The 22,474-nt window shown below is 54.5% G+C and overlaps 6 protein-coding genes across 6 annotated transcripts; 2 read left to right on the top strand and 4 right to left on the bottom strand.

Annotated features, from left to right (window-relative positions):
- Positions 1-441: 441 nt before the first annotated feature.
- Positions 442-2,439, bottom strand: CGCS363_v005870 (Lactose permease; the record flags this gene model as incomplete). Its single annotated transcript, XM_036637719.1, has 8 exons — positions 442-594; positions 652-1,446; positions 1,499-1,592; positions 1,647-1,784; positions 1,841-2,011; positions 2,062-2,108; positions 2,160-2,200; positions 2,259-2,439. 8 exons carry the CDS (start codon positions 2,437-2,439, stop codon positions 442-444), a joined length of 1,620 nt encoding a protein of 539 aa, XP_036497279.1.
- A 1,414-nt stretch (positions 2,440-3,853) lies between these two features.
- CGCS363_v005869 (Beta-galactosidase) lies at positions 3,854-7,099 on the top strand (the record flags this gene model as incomplete). The annotated part of the gene is made up of 3 exons (XM_036637718.1): positions 3,854-4,433; positions 4,492-5,881; positions 5,944-7,099. The coding sequence occupies 3 exons, from the start codon at positions 3,854-3,856 to the stop codon at positions 7,097-7,099; spliced, it is 3,126 nt and encodes a 1,041-aa protein (XP_036498781.1).
- A 1,903-nt stretch (positions 7,100-9,002) lies between these two features.
- Positions 9,003-10,832, bottom strand: MFS2-3 (MFS siderochrome iron transporter 1; the record flags this gene model as incomplete). Its single annotated transcript, XM_036637717.1, has 2 exons — positions 9,003-10,542; positions 10,603-10,832. 2 exons carry the CDS (start codon positions 10,830-10,832, stop codon positions 9,003-9,005), a joined length of 1,770 nt encoding a protein of 589 aa, XP_036498782.1.
- Positions 10,833-11,591: 759 nt separating this feature from the next.
- On the bottom strand, positions 11,592-13,225 carry CGCS363_v005867 (uncharacterized protein; the record flags this gene model as incomplete). Its single annotated transcript, XM_036637716.1, has 4 exons — positions 11,592-11,939; positions 12,004-12,295; positions 12,346-12,778; positions 12,880-13,225. The coding sequence occupies 4 exons, from the start codon at positions 13,223-13,225 to the stop codon at positions 11,592-11,594; spliced, it is 1,419 nt and encodes a 472-aa protein (XP_036498783.1).
- Positions 13,226-14,340: 1,115 nt separating this feature from the next.
- On the bottom strand, positions 14,341-16,707 carry CGCS363_v005866 (uncharacterized protein; the record flags this gene model as incomplete). Its single annotated transcript, XM_036637715.1, has 5 exons — positions 14,341-14,639; positions 14,690-14,982; positions 15,029-16,195; positions 16,244-16,298; positions 16,653-16,707. 5 exons carry the CDS (start codon positions 16,705-16,707, stop codon positions 14,341-14,343), a joined length of 1,869 nt encoding a protein of 622 aa, XP_036498784.1.
- A 1,116-nt stretch (positions 16,708-17,823) lies between these two features.
- Positions 17,824-18,189, top strand: CGCS363_v005865 (NADH-ubiquinone oxidoreductase 19.3 kDa subunit; the record flags this gene model as incomplete). Its single annotated transcript, XM_036637714.1, has 1 exon — positions 17,824-18,189. The coding sequence occupies one exon, from the start codon at positions 17,824-17,826 to the stop codon at positions 18,187-18,189; it is 366 nt and encodes a 121-aa protein (XP_036498785.1).
- Positions 18,190-22,474: the final 4,285 nt, after the last annotated feature.

The following is a 22,474-nucleotide window of genomic DNA, read 5'->3' as shown; positions in this document are numbered from 1 at the left end:
GACACCGCTTGGCGAAATTACTGGACGTTATAAAGTGATCAGATGTTCTCTTCTTCATCGGTTGCGACATGGAACCTGGTACGGGAGTTTTGCTGTTGTTGGTCATTATGGTGCTGTCCTAGAGTCTGGTCTCACTCTTGCAGGAGGGCCGTGCCGCTCCAATCACGAAGCCTAGGCGGGCAAGGTTACCCCAATTATCCAATAATCCACCAGCGCACAAGAACTCGGCCGACATGTCAATCTCAGTTATTTCCTGAAAAAAATTGGAAATTTCCAGATATTTCTGGACGACATAGAGCACTGGGAGTATTATTATTTATGTGTACGCTAGCTGCGATAAGAGGCATGTGAAGCGGTACCGTGGATTGGCCCGGGCATCGGACCGGGCCCCGAGCCGGTATCGCCCCACAAGCATCGCCAAACCCGGGCCGGGGTGGGTCCTCAGACACCGGCCAACTTCTCGTCCACGTTCATGGTGTTCAGCACGGTCTGTGCGGACCGCTTCTCCAAACTCTTCTTGACAGGGTTGGGAGCACTGAAAACCTCCTCCAATTCCTCCAGAGTACGGTCCTTGGTCTCGGGGAAGAAGAAGTACTGGCCGAACAGTTAGTGACGCAACGTTAGGGTGGCTGCAATAGAACAGGTACTTACAATGAATACGGCCTCGAACAAGTCCCAGAAAATGAACACAATGTAGAAGTAGTACTTGATGTTAAGGAAGGCGGGCCCACTGGCGTACTGGATGATGGTGCTTCCGACGGCACTGGCAAAGTTGCCGACGGCAGTGCCCTTGGCACGGGTGGCCGTGTTGAGGGTCTCGGCAATGTACATGCTCTGAAGCGGTGTCCAGCCGAAACTGAAAACGATTCCAAAGATGTAAATGAAAGCGATCGTGGTGTTGGCAGCGGCTTCGTTGCTGGCGTCCTCCGTGGCAAGCTTCGAGGTTCCAGTGATGATGGCGAAGCAGAACGAGCAGAAGATGATGGAGTAGATCAAGAGGGGCCGGCGACCGACGACATCCGTCATACGGGCTCCAGCAAGGGCAGCTCCAAAGCACAGAATGGGGTTGATGGCGTTCAATGCCAAAACCTTCTTCTCGTCGTCGATGCCGGCGTTCTCTAGCAGAGCGGTCATGTAGTAGGAGCTCAGCGAGTTGCCAGACACCTGTCCAAAGACAGCCATGCCCAAGACGCAAATGAGTCTGCGACGAGCCGAGTGGGTGTTCCAAAGCTCGCTGTAGTCCCACCACTTCTTGTCAGACGCGTCGGTCCGGATCTGCTGTGCCATTTCCTTGAGCTGGAGCTGCACGATAGGGTGATCCATGGAGCCCTCGCCGTGGTAGGTCGCAAGGATCTTGGCGGCTTGCTCATGTTTGTCGTTTGCCATCAGCCACCGAGGAGACTCGGGGATGAAGAAGACGCCGACGCAAATGATGCCAGAAGTCACCTGGGTTTCTGTTAGGGGAACTGTGGGTGAGGGTTGAAGAATGGGCACCAACCATCTGAATCCAGATCGGGATACGCCAGCCACCGTCATGTTCGATGTATGAACATCCGTAAACGGTCCAGGAGGCGATGATCGAGCCGACATACCTGGAAACATCCAGTCAGTACACAGCAATGAACGCGATCGCTCCCAAAACATACCAAGTGCAGTTGTATACACCCGTAATGGTTCCTCTCCACGCTGGGTGGGCCATCTCGGACACGTAGGTGGGAGCGGAGACGCAAACGAAGCTGACGCCGAATCCTAGAACGAAACGTCCGGCAAGGAATTGGCCGGCGCTGAAAGCCATCAGTATGCTGCGTGCAGTGATGCGTCGGTGGGTACCTATTCTCACGTCTTGGTGGGGGCCTGGATGCAGGTGCCGATAATGACAATCAGGCTACCGATAAACATGCCCCATCTGCGTCCGAGATAATCGTTCGTGGGTCCGGTGAAGAAGACGGCGGCGACACTGCCGATGTTGTACATGGCAAAAATGATGCCGGTGCTCTGATCGACCGTCTCCCTATCAGTCACGTTAGGTAGATTACGAAAGTGCTGGCGGGGATTGCTGACTTGTTGAAGTAATTCATGTACGACTTCATGCCGTTGAGACCTCCCATCTACTGTGTGTTAACCAGTGAGGAACTTGGGCTATTTGCCATAGCACTCACGAGAGAGCCATCGTAGCCGTTGAGAGCACCGCCAAGGTAAGCTAGGTACAGGTAGTTAGGAAACCATCATTGAGATATTCGAAGCATGGCACGACGTACCGATGATCAGAATGCCGTAAAGACGGAACATGGACTTTGTCCAAGGCGAGTACTGGCCTTCCTGGGACTCGTGGGCGATCTGGACGGCGGCATCGACATGGACCTCTGGCGAAGTACCGGCCGGGCCGGGCCTCTCGGCGACGTGTTCGCCGGCCGCCATGTCGGACTTCTCGGCGGACATTGTGGGTTGAGATGCAAGATAATACCAAGTACCAATCTATGCGTAGGCAGACCAACACGGGCTCACACCAAGTGGACCAAGTGGTCAGGAACAGTGGAGAGACGTGGAGAGATCGAGTCTTGGATGGGTTCCATCGATGGAGACGAAGGATGGAGAGGGCGATAACATGGCCCTCTTAAATGCTGCGACGACCAACCCCAGCCTGTTCAAGACACAAGCTCTCCCCGCATTCGGGCCATCAGATCATTCGAAGAAGGTCACAAAAAAAGAAGAAAACCTGGGGTGTCAAGAGTCACGGCCGACCGTCAGCCCGACAACACGGGTGCGCTTGCAGTTCTCGGCCCACATTAGCCGGGGGTCTAGACGGAATTCGATCTGGGGTAAAAGACAAAAGAACTTTCCGTCCGTGGGAACATCAGACTAGACGAACAGGGTCTGTAGAATGGGATGGATGGAGGGTTGGAGGGCAAGGGGAAGGGAGCGAGATGGATGGTTGGGGGGGGGTCGGGGGTGTGAGTGTGTGTGTGTGGCAGATGTTGCAGCGGTGTTAGCCCCCGAGGTCCAGTGGTCCTCTGCTGCGAAGGTGTGGGGCCGGCCCCGACTTCCCCGAACCCACCTAATAGATGCCCACCACCCCCGGTCCGGGGAAGCTATGCCCCTTGTGGCCTTGGACTCTACTCCTCCTCCGGGGTTTCATTTGTTAGCTCAGCAAGGGGGCCACTGTTTATGTCAGCACCCGAATGTTCTGGTCACGTTAACAGTGGACCCCTGTCCAAGCTAACATATGAGATCCCGGAGGAGGAGTAGGTTTGGTGCGGACCTTCTCCGACGAGGGGTGGAGGGGTAACGCGAAGACCTCCACTGCATGCGAAGAGGTATCTCTCTCGGGGTAGTTTCCCTCGTTACACCGACCACCCACCCGCCTGGCCGCCTGACTCGGAGCTACCCCGAACAGAGCAGTGAGGGGCAGCGACTTGCAAGAAGCACCCGTGGACCTCACTCTGCACCGGCCTGCAGTTGCCCCACGTTCACTCGTCATACCTTAAGGTACCTATGGCGGGACAACGCTGCTTCACGAGAGCAAACTTGCAGATTGGATGGATAGCAGTCCCTTTCCCCAGACACGTTACTTCGCGTGGAGCTTTGAGCGTGAATAAATAACCCTACGACCGTGGGTTGCCGGCCGACTTGTCTGCCCTCTCCCTCCTCCTCCTCCTCCTCCTTCGTTTGTCTCCCTCTCTCTTCTTCGTCTTTGGCCGTCGTCTCCATCGTCGTCTCCATCGTCGTCTCCATCGTCGTCTTCGTCTTTGTCGTCGTCGTCGTCATCGTCGTCGTCGTCCTTCCTCTCTGACACGCCCTTGGCCGTTCAATCCGTCTACCAAGCCATCGTTACCCCTCCTCCGAAACCGCCACGATGGCCCCCCAAAGCTTACCCCTCCAAGCAAAGGAGGGCGTCCACGACTACGAAAACCCTGAGGTGTTCCGTCGCAATACCCTTCCCCCTCGCGCATACTTCATTCCTGAGACCTCCATACTCCTCAATGGCGTTTGGGACTTCCACTACGCTGGCACTCCTGGCGAGGCCCCGTTGCCTGACGACAAGGACGACAAGTGGGAAACCATCAACGTCCCCGGACACTGGCAGCTCCAAGGCCATGACTACCCGTGGTACACCAACACCCAGTTCCCTATTCCCGTCGACCCGCCCTACGTTCCCAGCGAGAACCCCACCGGCACATACAGACGTACCTTCCACGTCCCCTCCACATGGGACGAGAAGTCTCAATTGCGCTTGAGATTCGATGGTGTCGACAGTGCCTATCACATCTGGGTCAACGGTGTCCTCATTGGTTTCGCCCAGGGCTCGCGCAACGCTTCCGAGTTCGACGTCACGAGCATTCTCAACCGGGATGGCCCCAACGAGGTCTTTGTGAGAGTCTACCAATGGTCTGACGCCACTTACATCGAGGACCAGGACCAGTGGTGGCTGTCCGGTATGGAACCCTTACCCCTGTCCATGTCGTCTTTCTTTCCTCTAACCAATTGGCATAGGTATCTTCCGCGATGTCACCCTCTTGGCCGTGCCTGAGCCTGCCAGAATCGAAGATTTCTTCCTTCGCACCGACCTAGACGACAAGTACGAGAATGCCACCCTTCTCGCCACCGTTGACGTCAAGGCCGCCGAAAAGGGCACCGTCAAGCTCACTCTCAGCGAGCTGGGCAAGAACGGCGGCGCCGTGATTGTCACCAAGGAGGCTGAAGTCAACGCCAACGACTCCAAGGTCGAGCTCAGCATCCCCGTCACAAATCCCCAGAAGTGGACTGCAGAGACGCCCTACCTCTACCGCGCCGAGATCACCTTCGCCTCTCATACAGTTTTCCAGAACATTGGCTTCCGCAAGGTCGAGCTCAAGAACGGATTGATCTCTGTCAACGGTACCCCTATCCGCATCCGCGGTACCAACCGCCACGAGCACCACGCCCACTTCGGTCGCGCTGTTCCCCTCGACTACGCCAAGCGCGACCTTCTTCTGATGAAGACTCACAACATCAACTCCCTGCGATGCTCACACTACCCCCCTCACCCCAAGCTCTTCGAGCTTGCCGACGAGCTCGGTTTGTGGGTCATGGACGAGGCCGATCTCGAGTGCCACGGCTTCTATGACTGCATCGCTCGTCCGCAGGACGTTCAGGAGGAGGCCGACTACGAGGAGCGCAAGGCAGTCACTTTCCCCAAGGCTGGCAAGTACACCAGCGAGAACCCCGTTTGGCGCGAGGCCTACCTTGACCGTATGGTCCAGTTGGTTCAGCGTGATAAGAACCACACTAGCATCATCATGTGGTCTCTCGGTAACGAGGCATTCTACGGCGAGAACCATAAGGTCATGTACCACTACGCCAAGAAGTTTGATCCCGGCCGTCCGATTCACTACGAGGGCGATGTCAATGCCGAGACCGCCGACATGTTCTCTTACATGTACCCTCCCATTGACCGCTTGACGCGTCTCGTCACAACCGAGCAAGTCAAAGAGGACGGCAAGTTTGACAAGCCAGTCATTCTGTGCGAGTACGGACACGCCATGGGCAACGGCCCTGGTGGTCTGGACGACTACATCGAGGTTTTTGAGAAGTTCCCTCGTCTCCAGGGTGGCTACATCTGGGAATGGGCCAACCACGGTATCTGGAAGGAAGATCCCGACGGCAAGAAGTACTACGCATATGGCGGAGACTTTGGCGAGCGTCCTCACGACGGAACCTTCGTCATGGATGGTCTTCTTCACAGCACCCATGACCCTACCCCTGGTCTGATTGAGCTGAAGAAGGCTTACCAGCCTCTCTCCCTCTCTGTTGAAGAGAACAAGCTCGTTATCTGGAACAAGTACGACTACGTTGGCGTCGACCACCTCTCCGCCTCTTACAAGGTGGAGGAGTTGGGTGAGAAGTAAGTCAACTACTACCTACGCCTAACGCACCGAAGCCAGAGTACTAACGATTGGACCATAGCTCTGCTCTCCTCGCCGCTGGCAACCTCGAGGTTCCCACGATCGCCGCTGGCGAGACGGCCAAGGTCGATCTGCCGTCCTCCCTTTCGAGCATTAAATCTGACAAGGAGGTCTACATCACCATCACCTTCCGTCTGAAGGACTCTACCAACTGGGCGGAGCCCGCTCACGAGATTGCCTGGATTCAGCACAAGCTGTCCGGCGTCGCACTCGTTCCCAAGCTCGGTCATGATACGCTCAGCTCCAAGCTGCAGGTCAAGCAAGTTCGCTCAACAGCAACCATCTCCGGTTCCGACTTCACCTTCACATTTGACACGGCCCGCGGCTACCTCACCTCTTGGACTGCCGCCGGAGTGCCGCTCCTCGAGAAGGATGCGTCCACTAATGCCGCTATTTCTCCCAACTTCTGGAGAGCCCCTACCGACAATGACAAGCCCAATGATGTACCCTACTGGGTCCGCTATGGCGTCAACGCCTTCGACAGCACTCTGCGTTCTCTCAAGATCAACGAGTCTGCTGAGAAGGTGGAGATCATTGCAACCACCTACCTCAGCCCTCGCATCTTGGATTGGGGCTGGAATACTGTGACCACCTACACTATTGACGCTGCCGGTCGTCTTACCATTGCCGTCGACCTGAAGCCAAGAGGCATCAAGCCTACGCACATCCCCCGCGTTGGTCTCAACCTCCGCCTGCCCAAGGCTCTTAACAACGTCAAGTACCTCGCCCTTGGCCCCGGCGAGTCATACCCCGACAAGAAGTCCAGTCAGCGCCTCGGCGTATACCAGGCGACCGTTCCGGAGCTGCACCAGCACTACGAGGTGCCTCAGGAGGGCGGCAACCATCTGGAGACCCGCTATGTAAAGCTCACCGAGGGCTACGGCCGCGGTATCCGCGCCACCCCGGCTGATGCTGCGCTCTGGTCTGAGGAGGAATGGCGCCAGTTCAGTTTCCAGGTCAGCCACTACAAGACCGAGACTGTCCAAAACGCCGCGCACCCGTGCGATCTCTTTGAGGAGGACGCCACCCTCCTGCGTCTTGATGCCCGCGTGGCCGGTGTAGGCACCGCCGCTTGTGGTCCTAACGTTCGTGAAGATCTCAAGGTGCATGTAGGAGACTTCAAGTTCGCCTTCGTGTTGGAGCGCGTTGGATTCTGATGGGCCGATGATGACTGAAGCGAAACTTGGCTAGAAGGGCCACCGAGTCTTATGAATGTTCATGGCTAGAACTAGTAATGATACGAAACGTTATGATGATGCATCTCTGAGGTGAATGACCACGTGACGACGACGACGATGACAGAGACGGAATGTCTGTGGAAAGCTGCCTGGTTTTGATGCTTCGGAGAGAGACGACAAAGATGCCATCCACTTTTTTGCGTGAAGGGCATGACTCGGCGTTCGGGATGTGGACAAACACTACTTGTGCTGCCCCGCACCCTACGACGTGCACATAACGGCATCTCGTCTCAAGGATTTCCGAAACTGGCCGGTTGGCCCAATGGCAAGGCGTCTGACTACGATTTATTGTGATATCAGGAGATTCTGGGTTCGACCCCCAGGCTGGTCAATTCTTTTTGTATTTTCACGTCATCTTCACTTTTGCGAGGCATGGAAGCAAGTTCAACGAAACAAAGGTGACCTAGGGTAGACTGAATTCTAACGCCAGCCTAAAAAGGACAATGGGTGGTCGTCGAAGTACACGGATGCCACGAGCTGCTCGTTGTACACGAGCTGGGCGCTGTATACGTTTGCCTCGAGCTTGCACAGGCTCCCCAACGCGTACTGCTTCTCTGAGCCGTCTGCGCATTTGCATTTATTTGAGCACTGCGGGCTGCCGCATATTCGTATGCCCAGTGTTTGACCAACCAAACTGTGAATCCAGTAACAGCCACCATTGTTTCCCACCTCTCCCCGAAAACGCCCATCAGCCCTGTTCCGAAGAAGGTAATTTTGGGCCCCGCATTTAACACAGCAACGATCTCGCCGCCGTCGGAGCTGTAACCGACTGGTCTGTTCCTTCGCTTGCCCCCAGCACTGGGATTGAGGTTTGTTATCCGAACAAGCTCGTGTGCGGGTTGGCGTCTCCACCAATCGCGTGCCCTGCGCTCCTTGACCTTCGTCGCTCTCCATTCGAATGTCTCCGTCACCCCATTGATGTTCATCTTGAATGGCAAGCACTGGATGTTGCCGTCTCGGTCTCGCTTGAAGCGGTTGAGACTGGTGACTTCTTGATAGTACTCTTGCAAATCCCCAGCAGGGGGGAGCTTGAACAACAAGGGGTCCCACAGACTTCCAGAAACCGTCGCCATTGCAGGGCTGTGTGCGTGAGGTCCGTCATGGAGGTCAAAATGAAATCTGTCAGATCCCCTCAAGTTGCTGGTCCAATAGTGGTGGGTTGTGGGAACAAATGTTCCATTGTGGAAGTGCACACTGAACAAAGGCCTATCTGGTGAAAGGCCCAAGAGGTAGTGTTGTGCGCGTCGGCGTCGCCACCAGTGTACCCTTGGTCCTTCCACGGAATAGCCGCAGAATGACGGCGGGAACTTGGCCAATGTTCCTGTTGAGCTGTGGGAATAGGACCTGTAGGAATGGGCACTGCCATCAACGCCGACGGCTTGCTCTTGGTGCGTGTTGTCACTTGTAGCCATGGCGTGTGTTGGTGGTGGCAGGTGCAAATACTGGGTGATTGACGCAGTAAGGAAGGCCTAGGGTAGAGGCGAAGATGAAATAAAATACCACAAACGATGGAAGAGAGTCAAGGAGATTGCTTCATAGGACTGGAGAGGTCGGCTGTAGGTTTGATGTTGTGATGTGCGATGGAGGGAGAAGAAGGGCGGGAGAAGTGCAGCACAAATCAGAGATTATGCGCCCTCCTTAAGGTACCTTACCCAGGCAGGCAGGGTAGGATAGAGCGGCTTCCCAGGCGCAGATGGTGCGAGGCAGGTAGGAGGGAGGTCCGAGGAAAGCCTCATCGGGAGCAGGACCTCTCATCCCAACTGCACAGCTGAAGATATGGCACAGCAGGTGCTTTGGTTTCTATCTCTGACACTGGAAATCATCAGCCGCGCCTGCCACCCTTGGCCTTTTTGACGTCAATATCCCGCCAGAACAGCACCGAAATCCACGCAGCCGCAAGAATGGACGTTCCCGTGATGAATATGACCCGCTGCGTCTCTCCATACGCCCGGTCGATCGCCGTCCTGGCCTCGCTTCCGTCCGCGTACGAGGACTGCACCTCGAGACTCCCGTAGATACTGTCGAGCTTCATGAGCTCGGACGAGGGCAGGTGCGCCGCCAGCTTCTTCCGGAACAGCCCCGTCCATATCGCTGTTGCGATGGCAGAGCCCGCCCCCTTGCCACACGCCACGATCGTCGTCTCCACCGCCAGCAGAGCCGGAGTGTGCGCGTGCGACACGGCCATGAGCGTCAGTTGCTCAATCGGGTACATGACGCCGTTGCCAAACGAGATAAGGATCTGGCACAAGATCATGACCCCGACGGATGGGTTGGGGATGTGCAGGCCCACCATGAGGCCTTCGCCGAGGATGTAAAGGGGGACTCCGAGGAGGAGGGCGTAGTATTTGATGCGGCCGTTGTACCGCAACGCCACCCCGAGAAGCAGGTTCGAGACAGAGGCGCCAACCATCTCAATGTTGTTGATGTAGGTGGCATTCGTGACAGACTGGTGGAACTCGACGATGAGCATGGAGTAGATGTATGCTGCGACCACGCCGTCTGACGTATACAGCGTTCCGGCAAGCAAGTTGGTAAACACCACAGTCCGGTCCGTGAGGAGGTGCCATGGGAGAAATGTGACGGGAGCGAGATACTTCTCGTACATGAGAAATCCCACAATCATCAGAACGCCGATGACAATGAAGGAGATGATCATCGGCGAACCCCAGCCTTGGGACTGGTACGAGTAGATGCTGATTGCCAGCAACAAGAAGCAAAGACCCGAAGCCAGAAGCAGCAGTCCGATGACGTCGAACTCCTTGCAGTAGTGAATGAAGTTCTCCTGCCAAGTCTGCTTGTGGATTGGCCTCGAAATAAGCCCGGCGTCCCGCGCCTGCTTGTCGTACTTGAACATCAAGTACAGCAGAGGTAGTGAGCAAACCGGGATCAAAATCGCCCAGATACCGAATCCCCACCTGAAGCCGATGGTTACCAGGACACTCTCCGCTGCTGGACCACACGCCCATATCGACAGGAGCGACGGGGTTGCGAGGACGCCCATGACGAAGGCCCGGTGTCGCATGGGGATGGCATCGGCGATGAGGATGGTGAAGCTGAACTGGATGCCAAAGAAGCCAATGTAGTAAAAGACCTGTGCTGCGCAGTAGGTCTCGACGTTCTGGCAAGCGGCCATCATGACGGCGCTGACGGTCGTGAAAAGCACCATCGAGGCCATGCACTGGGGTCTTCCCCAGAGGTCCAGGAGCTTTGCATACGGCAGCTTGATGATGCCGCTAGTGACGTTGGCCACGACCGCTGTTGTTGCTGTGAGAGCATGCTGGCTAAAGTCGCTCGTGACATATGGGGTCAAGACTTTGAAAATCCCAGAGGAAAAGCCCAACGTGAAGTTGTAGAACCAGACGCTGGTGAGAGTTAGCCAAAGTGCTTATTCTGAAGAATTCTAGAATTGAGAGAAGGGTTACACTGTAATCAAGATAACCAGCTGGCGGGTGCTGAGAATCTGTTGGAGCGGTCCAATTTCCTCCTTCTCGGACTCCACCGCAGTGTCTTTCTCGGTGTCGTAGTCCTTCTGGTCGTCTTTGACGCTTGAATCCTCGCTCGCCGAACCAACGGCGGTAGCTACCGACGGCTCCCGCTTTGTGGCGTTCTCCATCGTGGAGACCGCGCGGCCGCTATCGCAGGGGGCCGTCATGGTCGTCGAAGATTTGGCGAGCGCCCCTGCTTGGAGTGTACTGACTCGGGGTTTGTGAGGGGGGAAACCGAGCAAGCGCGGCGTTTACAAGATCATGTCCAAAGAGGATTGTTCTTCAACCGGATACGAAAACAATCCAAGTTTACGATAACTCGAAGAAAGAGATACGTCGCCTTGTAAGGCACAGCTTCGGCACTGGAAAGATTTTGACATGCCCCTGATTGCGGGGCTTTGACGCGTCGTACTGTTGCTTCCCGGATAGTGCTCCTTTTAATAGCGCCCAATCAACGACACCAGGTACCGCTGGTGGAGCGAGTCAGGGGCCTTTACAGCGGTTGAGCCACGCTGTAAACGCGTTCTTTAGGGGAATGTCTTGCCGAGACGGGAGATTGCAATGTTGTAGTGAGACAGCTACAGCTCTAACCGATTGCGAGCTTGCGATGAAGACTTCGGCCTTGAGTCTTTGAACGAGACGAGTGGCTGGTGGTCTTGTTGGCAACGAAGCTTGACATTCGACAACTCAGTTGAGTGATTAAAGGGATAAAGCAGAAACTGTCGCTTGGCTTTTTCTGCCTATGTAGCAGTGGAAAGTAATTTCCGCTGGTGAGACAAATCGCTGTAGGGACCTTCCGCTCCTGCCTGTTTTGGGGGCGCCGATGCCAGCGCCGGCCGAAAAGGTGTTGCCGGTCGGAAGTGTGGGGGGCCACTCCCGGGACATGCTCCGAGATTTGAGCCGCCACATCCGGGACACGGCAGCATTCAAGTAAAATCCGGTCGCAGCCAGTCAAATGTGTCCATGAGGTCAAAATTGAAATCCAGCTGCGCAGACACGTCCCAGCTTGAGATGTCCACAGGAAGGGCATTGCCGACGGTGCCGGTATCGTTCAGTGCGTGGTCGAGTACATGCTGGATCACGACTTTGCAGTCGGCGCAGAGGTCTGCGTTCGGAGCGGAGGGCTTGACCCAGGACAGGAAACCGACCAGCAGACTGAGCTGTTGAATGATATTGGAGCGGGAGGGTTTGGGGCTTTGAGGGTCGCCGCTGGGTGTAGGCCGAAGAAGCTCTAGGCAAAGAACACCTCCGCCCGGAGCGGCGTACGCCATTACCTGCGATCAAGGTCAGAATCATCAAGAGACGGTTCGTAAACCGTACAGAGAAAGTTGAGCTCACCAGCCACATGAAGTCCCAATGCAACGGGGTAAACCGATCCATGTTGGTCCAGAACATGACGGCAGTCGACACCATCTCGAAGCTAACTCGCAACAGGTCATCGTTGTTCGTATGCCCCCCACGAAACAGCAATTGTTCGACGAAAAACAGATTTTGCAGGTGCTCCAGGTGCACAACCATCAGCGTGTAGAGCGTACCGTCGTTCAGTGTCGAATTCTTCACCTCCGCAGTGTTCAAACGCATCGCTGACGGCAGCTGGGCGTAAGCCTGCAACTGTCGCTCTTTGATGCCCCTAAAAACCAGTCAGCGTCATACTCTAAAGACCCACGAGATAATGCGTACATGAGAGTTTGTAGCGCTGGAACTACCACGGGTCTGACGGCCAGAGCAATCTCAAATATGTCATCGCGGATCATGGAGAAGCACACTCGGGCTCGCAGGTTACCGACAGGCGGAAGGACGCCGTCTCTATTCCACCCATGGCTGTCTAGGGCTGCTGCTGCCGCTTTTCGGGTATCCTCGTCTGCCAACAAGTCCTCGTCCTGCAGAGCAAGTGGTAAGGGTGTCGAAGTAAACTTGCCGCAGAGAAGAGGCGGACGACCAGTGAAGGTAGACCCTGCTTTGTCGCTGTGAAAGACGTGACCAAACAGTCTTCGCCGCAGTTCGGACGCGAGAGTTGGCACGTATGGCTGGTTTGGCGCGCTGTCGTCGATGTGAAGCCCGAGAGATGTTAGGAGTGTCACGCATTCTCCGTGAGATTGCCAGCACGAAAGACCTAGGATCGCAGATCAGCCATAAAACTTATCAAGGATTGGTGCAAAGGCGATAATATCTCCTGGAATTTTCAACAGCAAGAATAACGAGCTTAGAACTTACTGGCATCGCCATCAGCGACAGAGTCAACAATTCCCCGCTTGTAATGGAGGTAGACCGACAACGTATTTCCTGCCTTCGAGGCCGTGGCTCTGGCGAGCAGAACGCAATCGTTGAGACACTTTCTCAAGACTGCCGCAGACTTTACTGTTTTTGGTGTGTTCTTTACTCCCCGCGAACCAAGAAACCAATACGCGAAGAGCAAGCCAAGAGTTTCCCAGCGGGTATTTTCTCCCGAGAACTGGTCAATGTAGCGGTTGCCGTCCGGCTCGTCTTCCACGAAGACTTTTGATGTGTTCACGCAAATGGTCTCTGCCAAGTCTGATAGCTTCGCCGCGTTGTGATCCATCGTCTCAAAGAGCCTGCCATAGTGGTGATAAAAGCGGTCGAGGGCCCGTGGCGCAATGAGCTGGAAAGCGATGTCACACTCGTTGAAGTGGGAGCCGAATAGAACTTGTGCATCCTCTCTTCGAGGGATACTTTGAAGAACAGAAATGCATGTCTTCAAAACTGCATCTGACACTCGTTTGTGTTCTGGTTCTGTGTTGGGTGTGTTGATACCGCTTCTGCGTGCCCTGCTTGTAAGTTGGGGTTGGAAAGGCGACAGAGCGTCCCGCGTTTCTTCATATATGCCGAGGTAGGAAGTGAAGCCAAGAAACCCAGGGGATTGCGTGTCGACTGGGCTGTTTATTTCGGGACTGGTGCGTTCCTGCTCAGAATGATCCCGGGTCCTGGTGATTGAGCGACGGCGGGTCCGGGCTTCGGGGCTGGCTGAAGTAGGCGACGCACTCCTCGTCCTTCGCCCAACACGCTGCCGAGTCGTCGATGCAGGCGGCTCGGAATCCTCGGTCTCATATTCACACGGCTCTCCCGGCCTTCTCCGTCTTCGACAGCTGCTGCAGACCGGGCGAGCGCGATCGCAGGCAACCTTGCGCCGATGGCATGGGCCGCAGGCGTGCGGCCGTCCATTTCTTCGGCGAGTATTCGGCGAACTGGGCGTGACCAAAGACATGACGACTTTCGGCGATTCGATTTGGGCAAGAAAAGAAAAAGGCAAGACCTGCTACAAGATTAGAAGAAAAGACGGTTTACTTCTGGAACTCGGTGCCGAGAACGTGGTGTGTTGGTGAGCGGGAAGAAATTTCGGGGTCGGCCTCGGCTGAACTGACTAAGGCCCACTAGTTCGGTGCCGAACTTTGGCTTTGCCGTGCCGAGAATCAGCGATGACATGCACACCTAGCTGACAGTCCTGATGAACAGGCTTGGGCGAGAGATTCTGCTTTTATTCATTTGTCAGAGTATCAAGTGAGTTGGGTGGCTAACCTTCCATGATCATGAAGCCGACGAACATATCCCACGCTCCCATCCCGTGATGCCGCCAAATACCGAAAAATACACGATGCGAAAATGCAAGCAACCGGCAACCTATGCAACAACTTCGCTTCGCAAACCGCTCAAACGCCCTTATATGTCCCTATACTGACGCACAAACTCATGCAATTCCACGAGAGACTCGTGGCCAACTTTTTGCATGTACGCCGAACTCCGATCCCCAGAGATGGCGACTTTGATGATCTGCTTCGCTGCCCAGCAGAGCTCAGTGTTGTATCTGACCATTCCACTCTTTTCGAATACAGTGGGATCCATGCGGCTTTGTATGGTCTCCCACATTGCCTCCCAACGTGAGATGGCGCGAGAGAGATTCCGAGTGCTGGGGCCCAGGACGCCCATCAAGTTTGCAGTGAGCACCATGCCATTGATACCTGCAAATCGTCAGCTTCAAAGTACCACTTAAACGGCCGAGTTACCATACCAAAGATGAGGATTTGTAGGTCCGTCGCATTAATGTCTTGAAAGGGGAAGCTCCCCATACCGTTCCAAGTATCGCTCATCAACGCATCCATGCAGTGCTTAAGTGATACTATCCTCCTCGCAGGATTGAACCCCTTGGTATTGGCAATTTCATAATACTCCTCTGCATTGCTGGCATCCCATAGTTCCAGCGGACAGGGGAGATCGCACGTTATCTCTGAGGTGGAGATCATAGACGGAACGTTGAACATGCCGGTTTGTTGCCAGTCTGCTAAAGCCATCCAAGTTGCCAGCCTTTAATCGTTAGATTAACTAAAACTTCGGATAAGACACGACCTACCTAATGCGAGACTCGTTCCGCACAAATTCATCGTACTGAAATAGCGGTGCATGCCTCGTCTGAGCCAGCCCAAGACAACGCACGGCCTGGACCAACACCGGAAGTCTTTGCGTGCGGTTCTTTCGCCGCGTTGCCATGTCGTTTCGGAAGAACTGCACACTATGAATCATGACCGCTGCTTGAAGGCTCGCCTCCAGCTCAGGGGTCCACTCAGGCGTCACGCCGTTCGGGATCATCCTATGGAGCCTTCTGAAGATGTACTCCTCGATGAGACTCAGGTAGGCCCGGGCAGCTAGAGCATCATCGCTGGGCGGTGATCTCAAGGCGCCAGAGACAGCAACAGCGATTAGGAGCTCTTTCGTTGTCCGGTTTGTGCCAAAGTCTGGCCGGTGCAGGATGGGAAAGTCGATGTGGCTCACGCGGAAGTACGTGGCAGCAAACATGCAGAGATTCTCCGCCGAGAAGACGGAAGTCGCAGCAACGGGGTCAAAAGCCCCGTCATACCACGGGTCGCAGATCTTCAATGCATGGTGGAGCTCTTCAAGTTCAGAGACGATCATGGCTGCCCGCGACTCGAAGATTGCCGGGTCGTACGATGAAGTTGGTGTATGTATTAGCGACGCTGTCAGTCCGGACGTTTCCGCGAGCCCGGACATGGCATAAAGGTAGTCAATTGACTCGGGGACGAAACCGGTTGCGAAAGGGTACGGTAGGAAGGCGGCAAAGTCCTGGTCGATGGACAAGTTCGGAGGGAACGGGGCAGGCACCACCGGTCTCATACTCGAATCAAGCCCGTCGCCTTCAGTCCTGGCGGCTGCCTCGCTGGCGAGGAACTCGAGAATGTTTTCCGAGTTTGGGTTGGTGAGGCCGAGGAGGAAGGCGACTGTGATCTTTGTGCGGTCCTTGTCGTTGTTGTTGGTGGGAGTACCGACGGCTGTTGACGAAGCCGAGGAATCCGTCGCAACGGACGGCGCGTCTTCGAGCCTGTGGTAGGTACATGCTAGCTTGCGAGAGACGCAGCGCTCGCATGGATCGGATGTGTCGCATGATTGTTTGCTGTGGAAGCAAGCATCGCACGCTCGTGGCTTTTGGCCGCGCTTGAGGATGGGGATGGCTTCATGGTCTTTCTTGTTCGGGCAGTGAATAGTATGCTTGCGGCAGACGTCGCTGTGCTGGTTTAGAAAAATGGTTCTAGAAGAAGATCGTCAAACATACCGTCTAGCAAACGACTTTTCACAGTAAGGACACTTATAGCTTGCGCCTTCGATATCTAGAAAGGTGTGAGCGTCAAGAACACCGAGATAGCATGTGAAGATGATGGCAGATGAGATGAACGGTTCACACTCGACTTCAGCTGGCAAGTCGATGACTGAACCTAAGCTACAAGGGATGAATGATCTCCACAAAATTATGAAGGCAGCCAAACCACATCAGGATAGCAGAAAAAAGTCCCGTTCAGGGGGGCTCGCGAATGGCCTCATGGTCTCGAGAACAAAAGTACCCCAATTGAGACAAAGATATTGCCCATCACGCCCGGAACAAGCCGACGGAAGAGATCACAGATCGTAAGACTTACGTGTGGATTCGTGCCGTCGCAAATGAGCGCTCCGCTGATACTGCTTACCGCAGGTTGCGCAGGTGTACCCGCGGCCGCCGACGCCGACGACAGACTCCGGCATCTCGGGTCGCAGTAGGCTCCCGAGGCCCAACGCTGATAAACTGGGAGATCAATCGAAATCGGGCATAGAACCGAGACAGATCACCCGGTGTTTGTTGGTGGGTTTGGACGGAAAGGGCGTGAAGGAATCGTCAACGGGGATGGTGAAAGGAGGTGGGTTTTATCCGAGCTAGTCGGAATCTCGCGGACTGGGCGGACTGCAATTGTCCTTGACGGAGTGAAACCCTGGACCTGGGGCCGGACAAATCCCACTGCCGGGGTCGTTGGCTGCGATGCCGGTGGGTTTTCACCTTAAATCCAGCGCGATCCACTCCTGACGGGTGGCTGGGCTAAGCCTGATTCGGAAGTCTGGGCATGCCGTGTAAGTTGAGATCATGGGGGCATGAACGGCCATCGGGGACATTAGGAGTGCGGTTGAGGTCCTTGAATATTCCGAGAGAGAGATTCTCCCTTTTTTGTTTTCACTGAGATTTTCTGGGGATATTTCTGCTGAACATTGATGTTTTTGCGGCGTCAATCTGATTATTGGACATCAATGGTTCTCCGGCTGTGTTTACTTCGTCTTCACTTGATCAATCGATGTTTCGCTTAAGCGCACTATTTACAAGTCCTATTACTTTCATTGCATGAAATCCAATTTCTTCTGTTCTTCCCCACGATGAACGGTATAACTTTGCAAAAAGGTAGCCCTTCGAACGAGTTGCCCGATAAGAGCCTTGACAAGAGTGAGCAATTCTAAAGTGACAAACAGCGATTTCCCGTCATGCGACGCGAAATATTCTAGCAAAAGCTGGTACTCAGATCAGTCCGCGCATTCCGTTGCTTCCGCAGACATCAGCGCAGACAGAACGCTATCGACGAAACCACACCGACGCCAAAACGAAAGGGGCGCCACCTTTCAAGATTCCACCTAAATCAAAGGCATTGGCAAGAAAAGAACCTTCAAATGCCGTTGAATACGCCTTGTAAGCATCTCCTTACTGATTCCCCTTTCCATCTTCTATTGTCCATGAACTGATTTGAGGGGGGCAGAACGACGCTCGATGCGATCGTCAACTGGGCCAGACAGGGCTCCTTTTGGCCCCTGACGTTCGGTCTCGCGTGCTGCGGCGTCGAAATGATGCATGTTTCGATGCCGAGATATGATCAGGATCGATTGGGTATCATCTTTCGTGCGTCTCCCAGACAAGCTGATGTGATGATCGTGGCCGGCACCGTCACCAACAAAATGGCCCCTGCCGTCCGGCAATGCTACGACCAAATGCCGGAGCCGAGATGGGTTATCAGTATGGGCAGTTGCGCGAACGGTGGCGGGTACTATCATTACAGTTATTCGGTGGTCAGAGGGGTTGATCGCATCATCCCCGTGGACATCTTCGTTCCGGGCTGTCCACCGACGCCCGAAGCGTTGATGTATGGCGTCTTCATGCTTCAGGCTAAAATGAGGAGAACGAAAATCACCAGGATGTGGTATAGAAAGTAGGGGTACAACTCTATTGTTCATCAAAGAAATACATGGCAGACACGAGATGTCATGTTGATATCAAAAGACTGGACTACCAACCGCCACAAATCACGGATTGATATTCAACACTTTAAGTCTCTATGGTGAGATTGTTCCTTGATAACGACAGACATATTACTGTCTCTAAGCGGCATACGTACGTGCATGTTTGACCAGATAAATCACGAAGGCGTCTGCGTTTCGGGCAACCAATCGTTCAGCTCTTCGACCCTACTTGGAACCATACTTGAAATCGAGCAGCTCGGTCCCCACAATGGTCATTATGCCCGGAAAAGGATGTTAGAAATAAGGATGCGCAGATGCTCGGTTGACAACTAAGTTTATTAGGGACGTATGAGCGCTTTCAACGTGCCGTCCATTGGAGTGGGTACTATGACCGAGATCTCAATTATCATGAGGACACCTAATTTTACTGTGTTTTGCGGCTATACTTCCTGTGCACTTGATTACTCCTGTCGAGACCGCCTATTTTCCCTGTGCTAGAGCGACTACTTTCCCTCCATGTGGCCTTACTCTAATCACTTTGCCACCGTCGTCGTCGTCGTCGTCGTCGTCGCTCCTATTGCTATCGTCGTTCTCGTTATAGTCGTCCTTGTCCTCCTCCTCATCCTCATCGTTCGTTGCCGCTACTATTGCCTTCATCATCATAGAACACAGAGCTTCCAGTTGTTCCAGTCGAGCAGTTCGACCCGTTTCTGGTCCGGCGAGATTTGGTGAGCATATGTTTCCATTGACACCGTTTCAACTTTAAACACCATGCACGTTTTTGCATGCATGTTGTTTGCAAAAGTACTTAGAAGGTGCTGCATTTATGTGCAAATACTCAGGCAGATTAGAGAATCATACCTCAAACCTGTCAGCGAACAATGTTTGTCTGTTGAACAGCTAGGGTGGCACCTGATCGGTTGTTGTTTTCAGGGGCGGCAACTTACAATCTTCGCGAGCGTAGCATGAGCCCCAACTCAGCTACATCACACATGCCTCAACAAAAACGAAGCATAGCTTGACGTTTAGTCGGCTGGAAGTCTTTCTCTGGAAGAAAACCTCATCAAACTTGGCCAAAGACGTGTACACAAGTAACCTCGACCTCATTTCCACAAAAGACGCAAACAACAGCAGTGCTGCATCAAGTCAGACACCTTCACGTAAGCTGATGATATTACATGCCCTGGTCAACAGCCATCCGGAGGTTGTGTGACCTTTGCATGCAAGAACGGGGTAGAGTGACCCAGATTGGCTCGTGCGACATGTGCCACTTGAGAGACCGCAGCAGTGTGTATCACTGATGAACGGAAGGATTCACGGATAAGCCCGCGTTCATAGCCTTGAAGGATGCTTCGAGGCTGTGCGTCTTCGCATTCAGCCGCATGAACACCTTCGAGAAGGAACACCGGAAGCTGAAGTTACTAGCTTCATTTTAAGGGTCCAGTGTGTACAGCCTTTTGCCAAAATTCCCAAGAGATGCCAGCCATCATGTGTTTTCAAAGGTACTGCGGGCCCAAGGCGGGAAAGTTGGACACTATCGATGTGTGCTGGTCTAGTGACAACACAAATGTGACTCATTACAACAAAAACAGATATTCGAACATGGACATGGGAGGGACGAGTATTGGCCGCAAATAAGTTCACTGCAAAGTGGACCGCGATGTGAGCAGTCTAGAACAGGTTTGTTTGCGACCCGCATCAGGATGTTTGTTTATTCCCAACTCAGGGAATGTTTCATGGAGATTCCATCGGGGATTCTAGTGGAACCCAGAGGAGCGGTTCAACGGGGTCTCCCACGGGGATTAAACACACGACGGATGAGCGGCCGGATGAGGAAGAAGAAACAACGGCAGAGAGCGGGCCGTTTGGGAAATCATGTGATGATAGTCGGAGGGTCAAAGCGACATAGCAACGGGGTTCCGAGACGTCGGACAGATTGGACGGACACCGAAGGCGGAAGGAGAGTGGCAGCGAGAAAGGCAATGTCTGACCACCGGGACTACGGCAGCGCGCACGCAGTAGAAGTTGACTGGCCGAGCGCGGAGCGGGGACGGATCGGCAAATGTTTTGGCGACAGAATTAAAAGAAGAACAACCAAGTGTTGACTTGCTGACTTGGATGCACCCCGGATTTTGGACTGGCGACGACGATGATGGTTGCGTGCCGGCGCCGGGAGCCGTCCGTCGATGACGGAGTGATGAAGGGCGAATGGCTCGATTAACTTCATTAGCTGGGAGGAAGGCCCCCTACAGAGAATGGATAGGGCTTCCGGGCTAGGTTTAGCTGGAGTGCATGAAGTCTGGGGAAGAGTCTAGTTGAATTTGAGTGTCTGCATGAGGTCATGTTTTTGGGATGACAGGCGCGGTTTGCTGGATGCGATTGAGGGGATTCCAAGGTGTGGAAGGGATTGAGTCTGAGCTCAGCGTTGTATGGTTTGTGGGTGGTGGTGGTGGTGTGAGAGGGGTGATGCATGTCGAATGACGTCGTCACGATGGGGGTAGCGAGGGAGGGAGGAAGGAGTAAGACGGATAATGTGAGGTCGGAGGCGGCAGCAGTCAGGAAGCGAGTTTGACGATGCAGCTCAGTCAATGGGAGCGGGCCGGCTCGAAATGCCGCGGCTGAAGCGTGAAATGGTCAAGCAATTAAGTCAAGCTGGTTCGGGCCTGGTGCGGATGGGATTCCGGAGACGAGGGAAAGAGTCGGAAGAGGAGCGAGCCAGTGGCGCACTTGAGGTGAATTACAGCTTGCTTACCTTGTCGAACGCAGCAGGATGCAGATCTGGAAATAGGACGATTTTCGGGCGGTGCAATCACACACAGCATTGCGCGGTGGACGAGGCAGCAGCGACCAAAAAAAGCGCTCATCGCCTCGTTTCCAGCAGACGGCAGAGTCAGTCAGAGGTGCGCTTTTCTGGTGCAGGTGCAGTGCGGCAATGCGGGCGATCGTGATGCAGTGGTCTCAGTCACTATGCAATAGGTAGGTAGCGACAGTAAAAGAAGGAACGGCCAACGGCTGAGGTCCTGCCCTGGACGTTGGACTCTGAAGGGAGGTCCTGCATGTTCCAGGGTCCACACCTGCCGGCCTCGTCCAATCCGGACAGCGAACTGGTAACAAGAAGCAAGTAGCGGGTACTTTTGCCGGGCCGGGCTCCCTTTCGTCCAGCAGGTTCCACCAGTCGCCGTGTCCGACAGTTTGGCGGCCAACGGGCGCTGGCAGTGGCAGCCCAAGCAGCCTGAGGCAAGCCCAACCCCGCCATGGGCACTCACGGTGCTGGCGGCCAATGTAGTCGAAACAGGCACCAAGATGCCCTCCCGTCAGTTCCATCCTGCTGCGCCTTGCTCGCCTCAGTTTATCTTGGGCGAGGCACGGCACCTTATGTGTACGGTACCTCAAGATGCCTTCCTTGCCTTACCTTACCTCACCTCAGAACATAAGCTAGAGAGGTAGGTACCTAATAAGCTACCTAGGTAGCTAGGTAGGTAAGCTACAGTACCTAAGCAGAGGCTAATGCTGCAGTGACACCCGACGTCAAGTTCTTAGGACGCTCCAACCGTGACTTAGGTTTGCAGTGAAGCCGCTCCAGCAGAGAGAGGCATCCCCAGCCTCCATCTCCACACCCTCACCCTCCATCGCGAAGCAGGGAGCCATCTTGTTGGATGAGGTTGAAAAAAACAGGAAGAAGACGACTTGTCGAAGAGAGGCATCTGTAACGGACTTATTTGGGAGCATCCCTTCCCTCACGTGTCGTGTCTTGTTAACTACACCTGCACCCGGCACCTGCTTCGTGCATCTTCATCTCTTCTTATTCGAGAGTGTGATTGTATAAGACATCCCCAGCAGCAGCAATACCCCAAAAGCCTCACCTGCCACCCTCATCACCACCTCTGGGGCACCAGTGACCTCCATCACACCTCACCGTCTTTCGTCTCCTTTGCTATTCGTGCCGCATTCTCCAACTCTGAATCACCCATCCCCCTCTTCCGGTACCCGCCCTTCGCCCCGACAACCTCGTCACATTCCTCCTCTGTCTTCTCGCCCTCGCCCTCGCCCTCGCCCTCTCTCACCATCATCCATCGCATTTCCCCTCTTGTTTCACAAACATCACGAGCCTCCTCTCTCCATCTATCTTTCTCAGGTCTCTATGTCAGGCATCCGTCTCTAGCAGTGCCAGTGTCAACCCCTGGTCCGGCGCACCCACCCTGCTGCACCACGCTGAGCGCACCACTGAGCGAACCGCACCACACCCGCACCATTCCTC

This window comes from Colletotrichum siamense, assembly GCF_013390195.1.
Source record: "Colletotrichum siamense strain Cg363 chromosome Unknown KSG_Cg363_contig03, whole genome shotgun sequence".
NCBI lineage: Eukaryota > Fungi > Ascomycota > Sordariomycetes > Glomerellales > Glomerellaceae > Colletotrichum > Colletotrichum siamense.
Note: the sequence above shows the minus strand (reverse complement) of the source record. Positions and strands in the feature narration are given on the sequence as shown.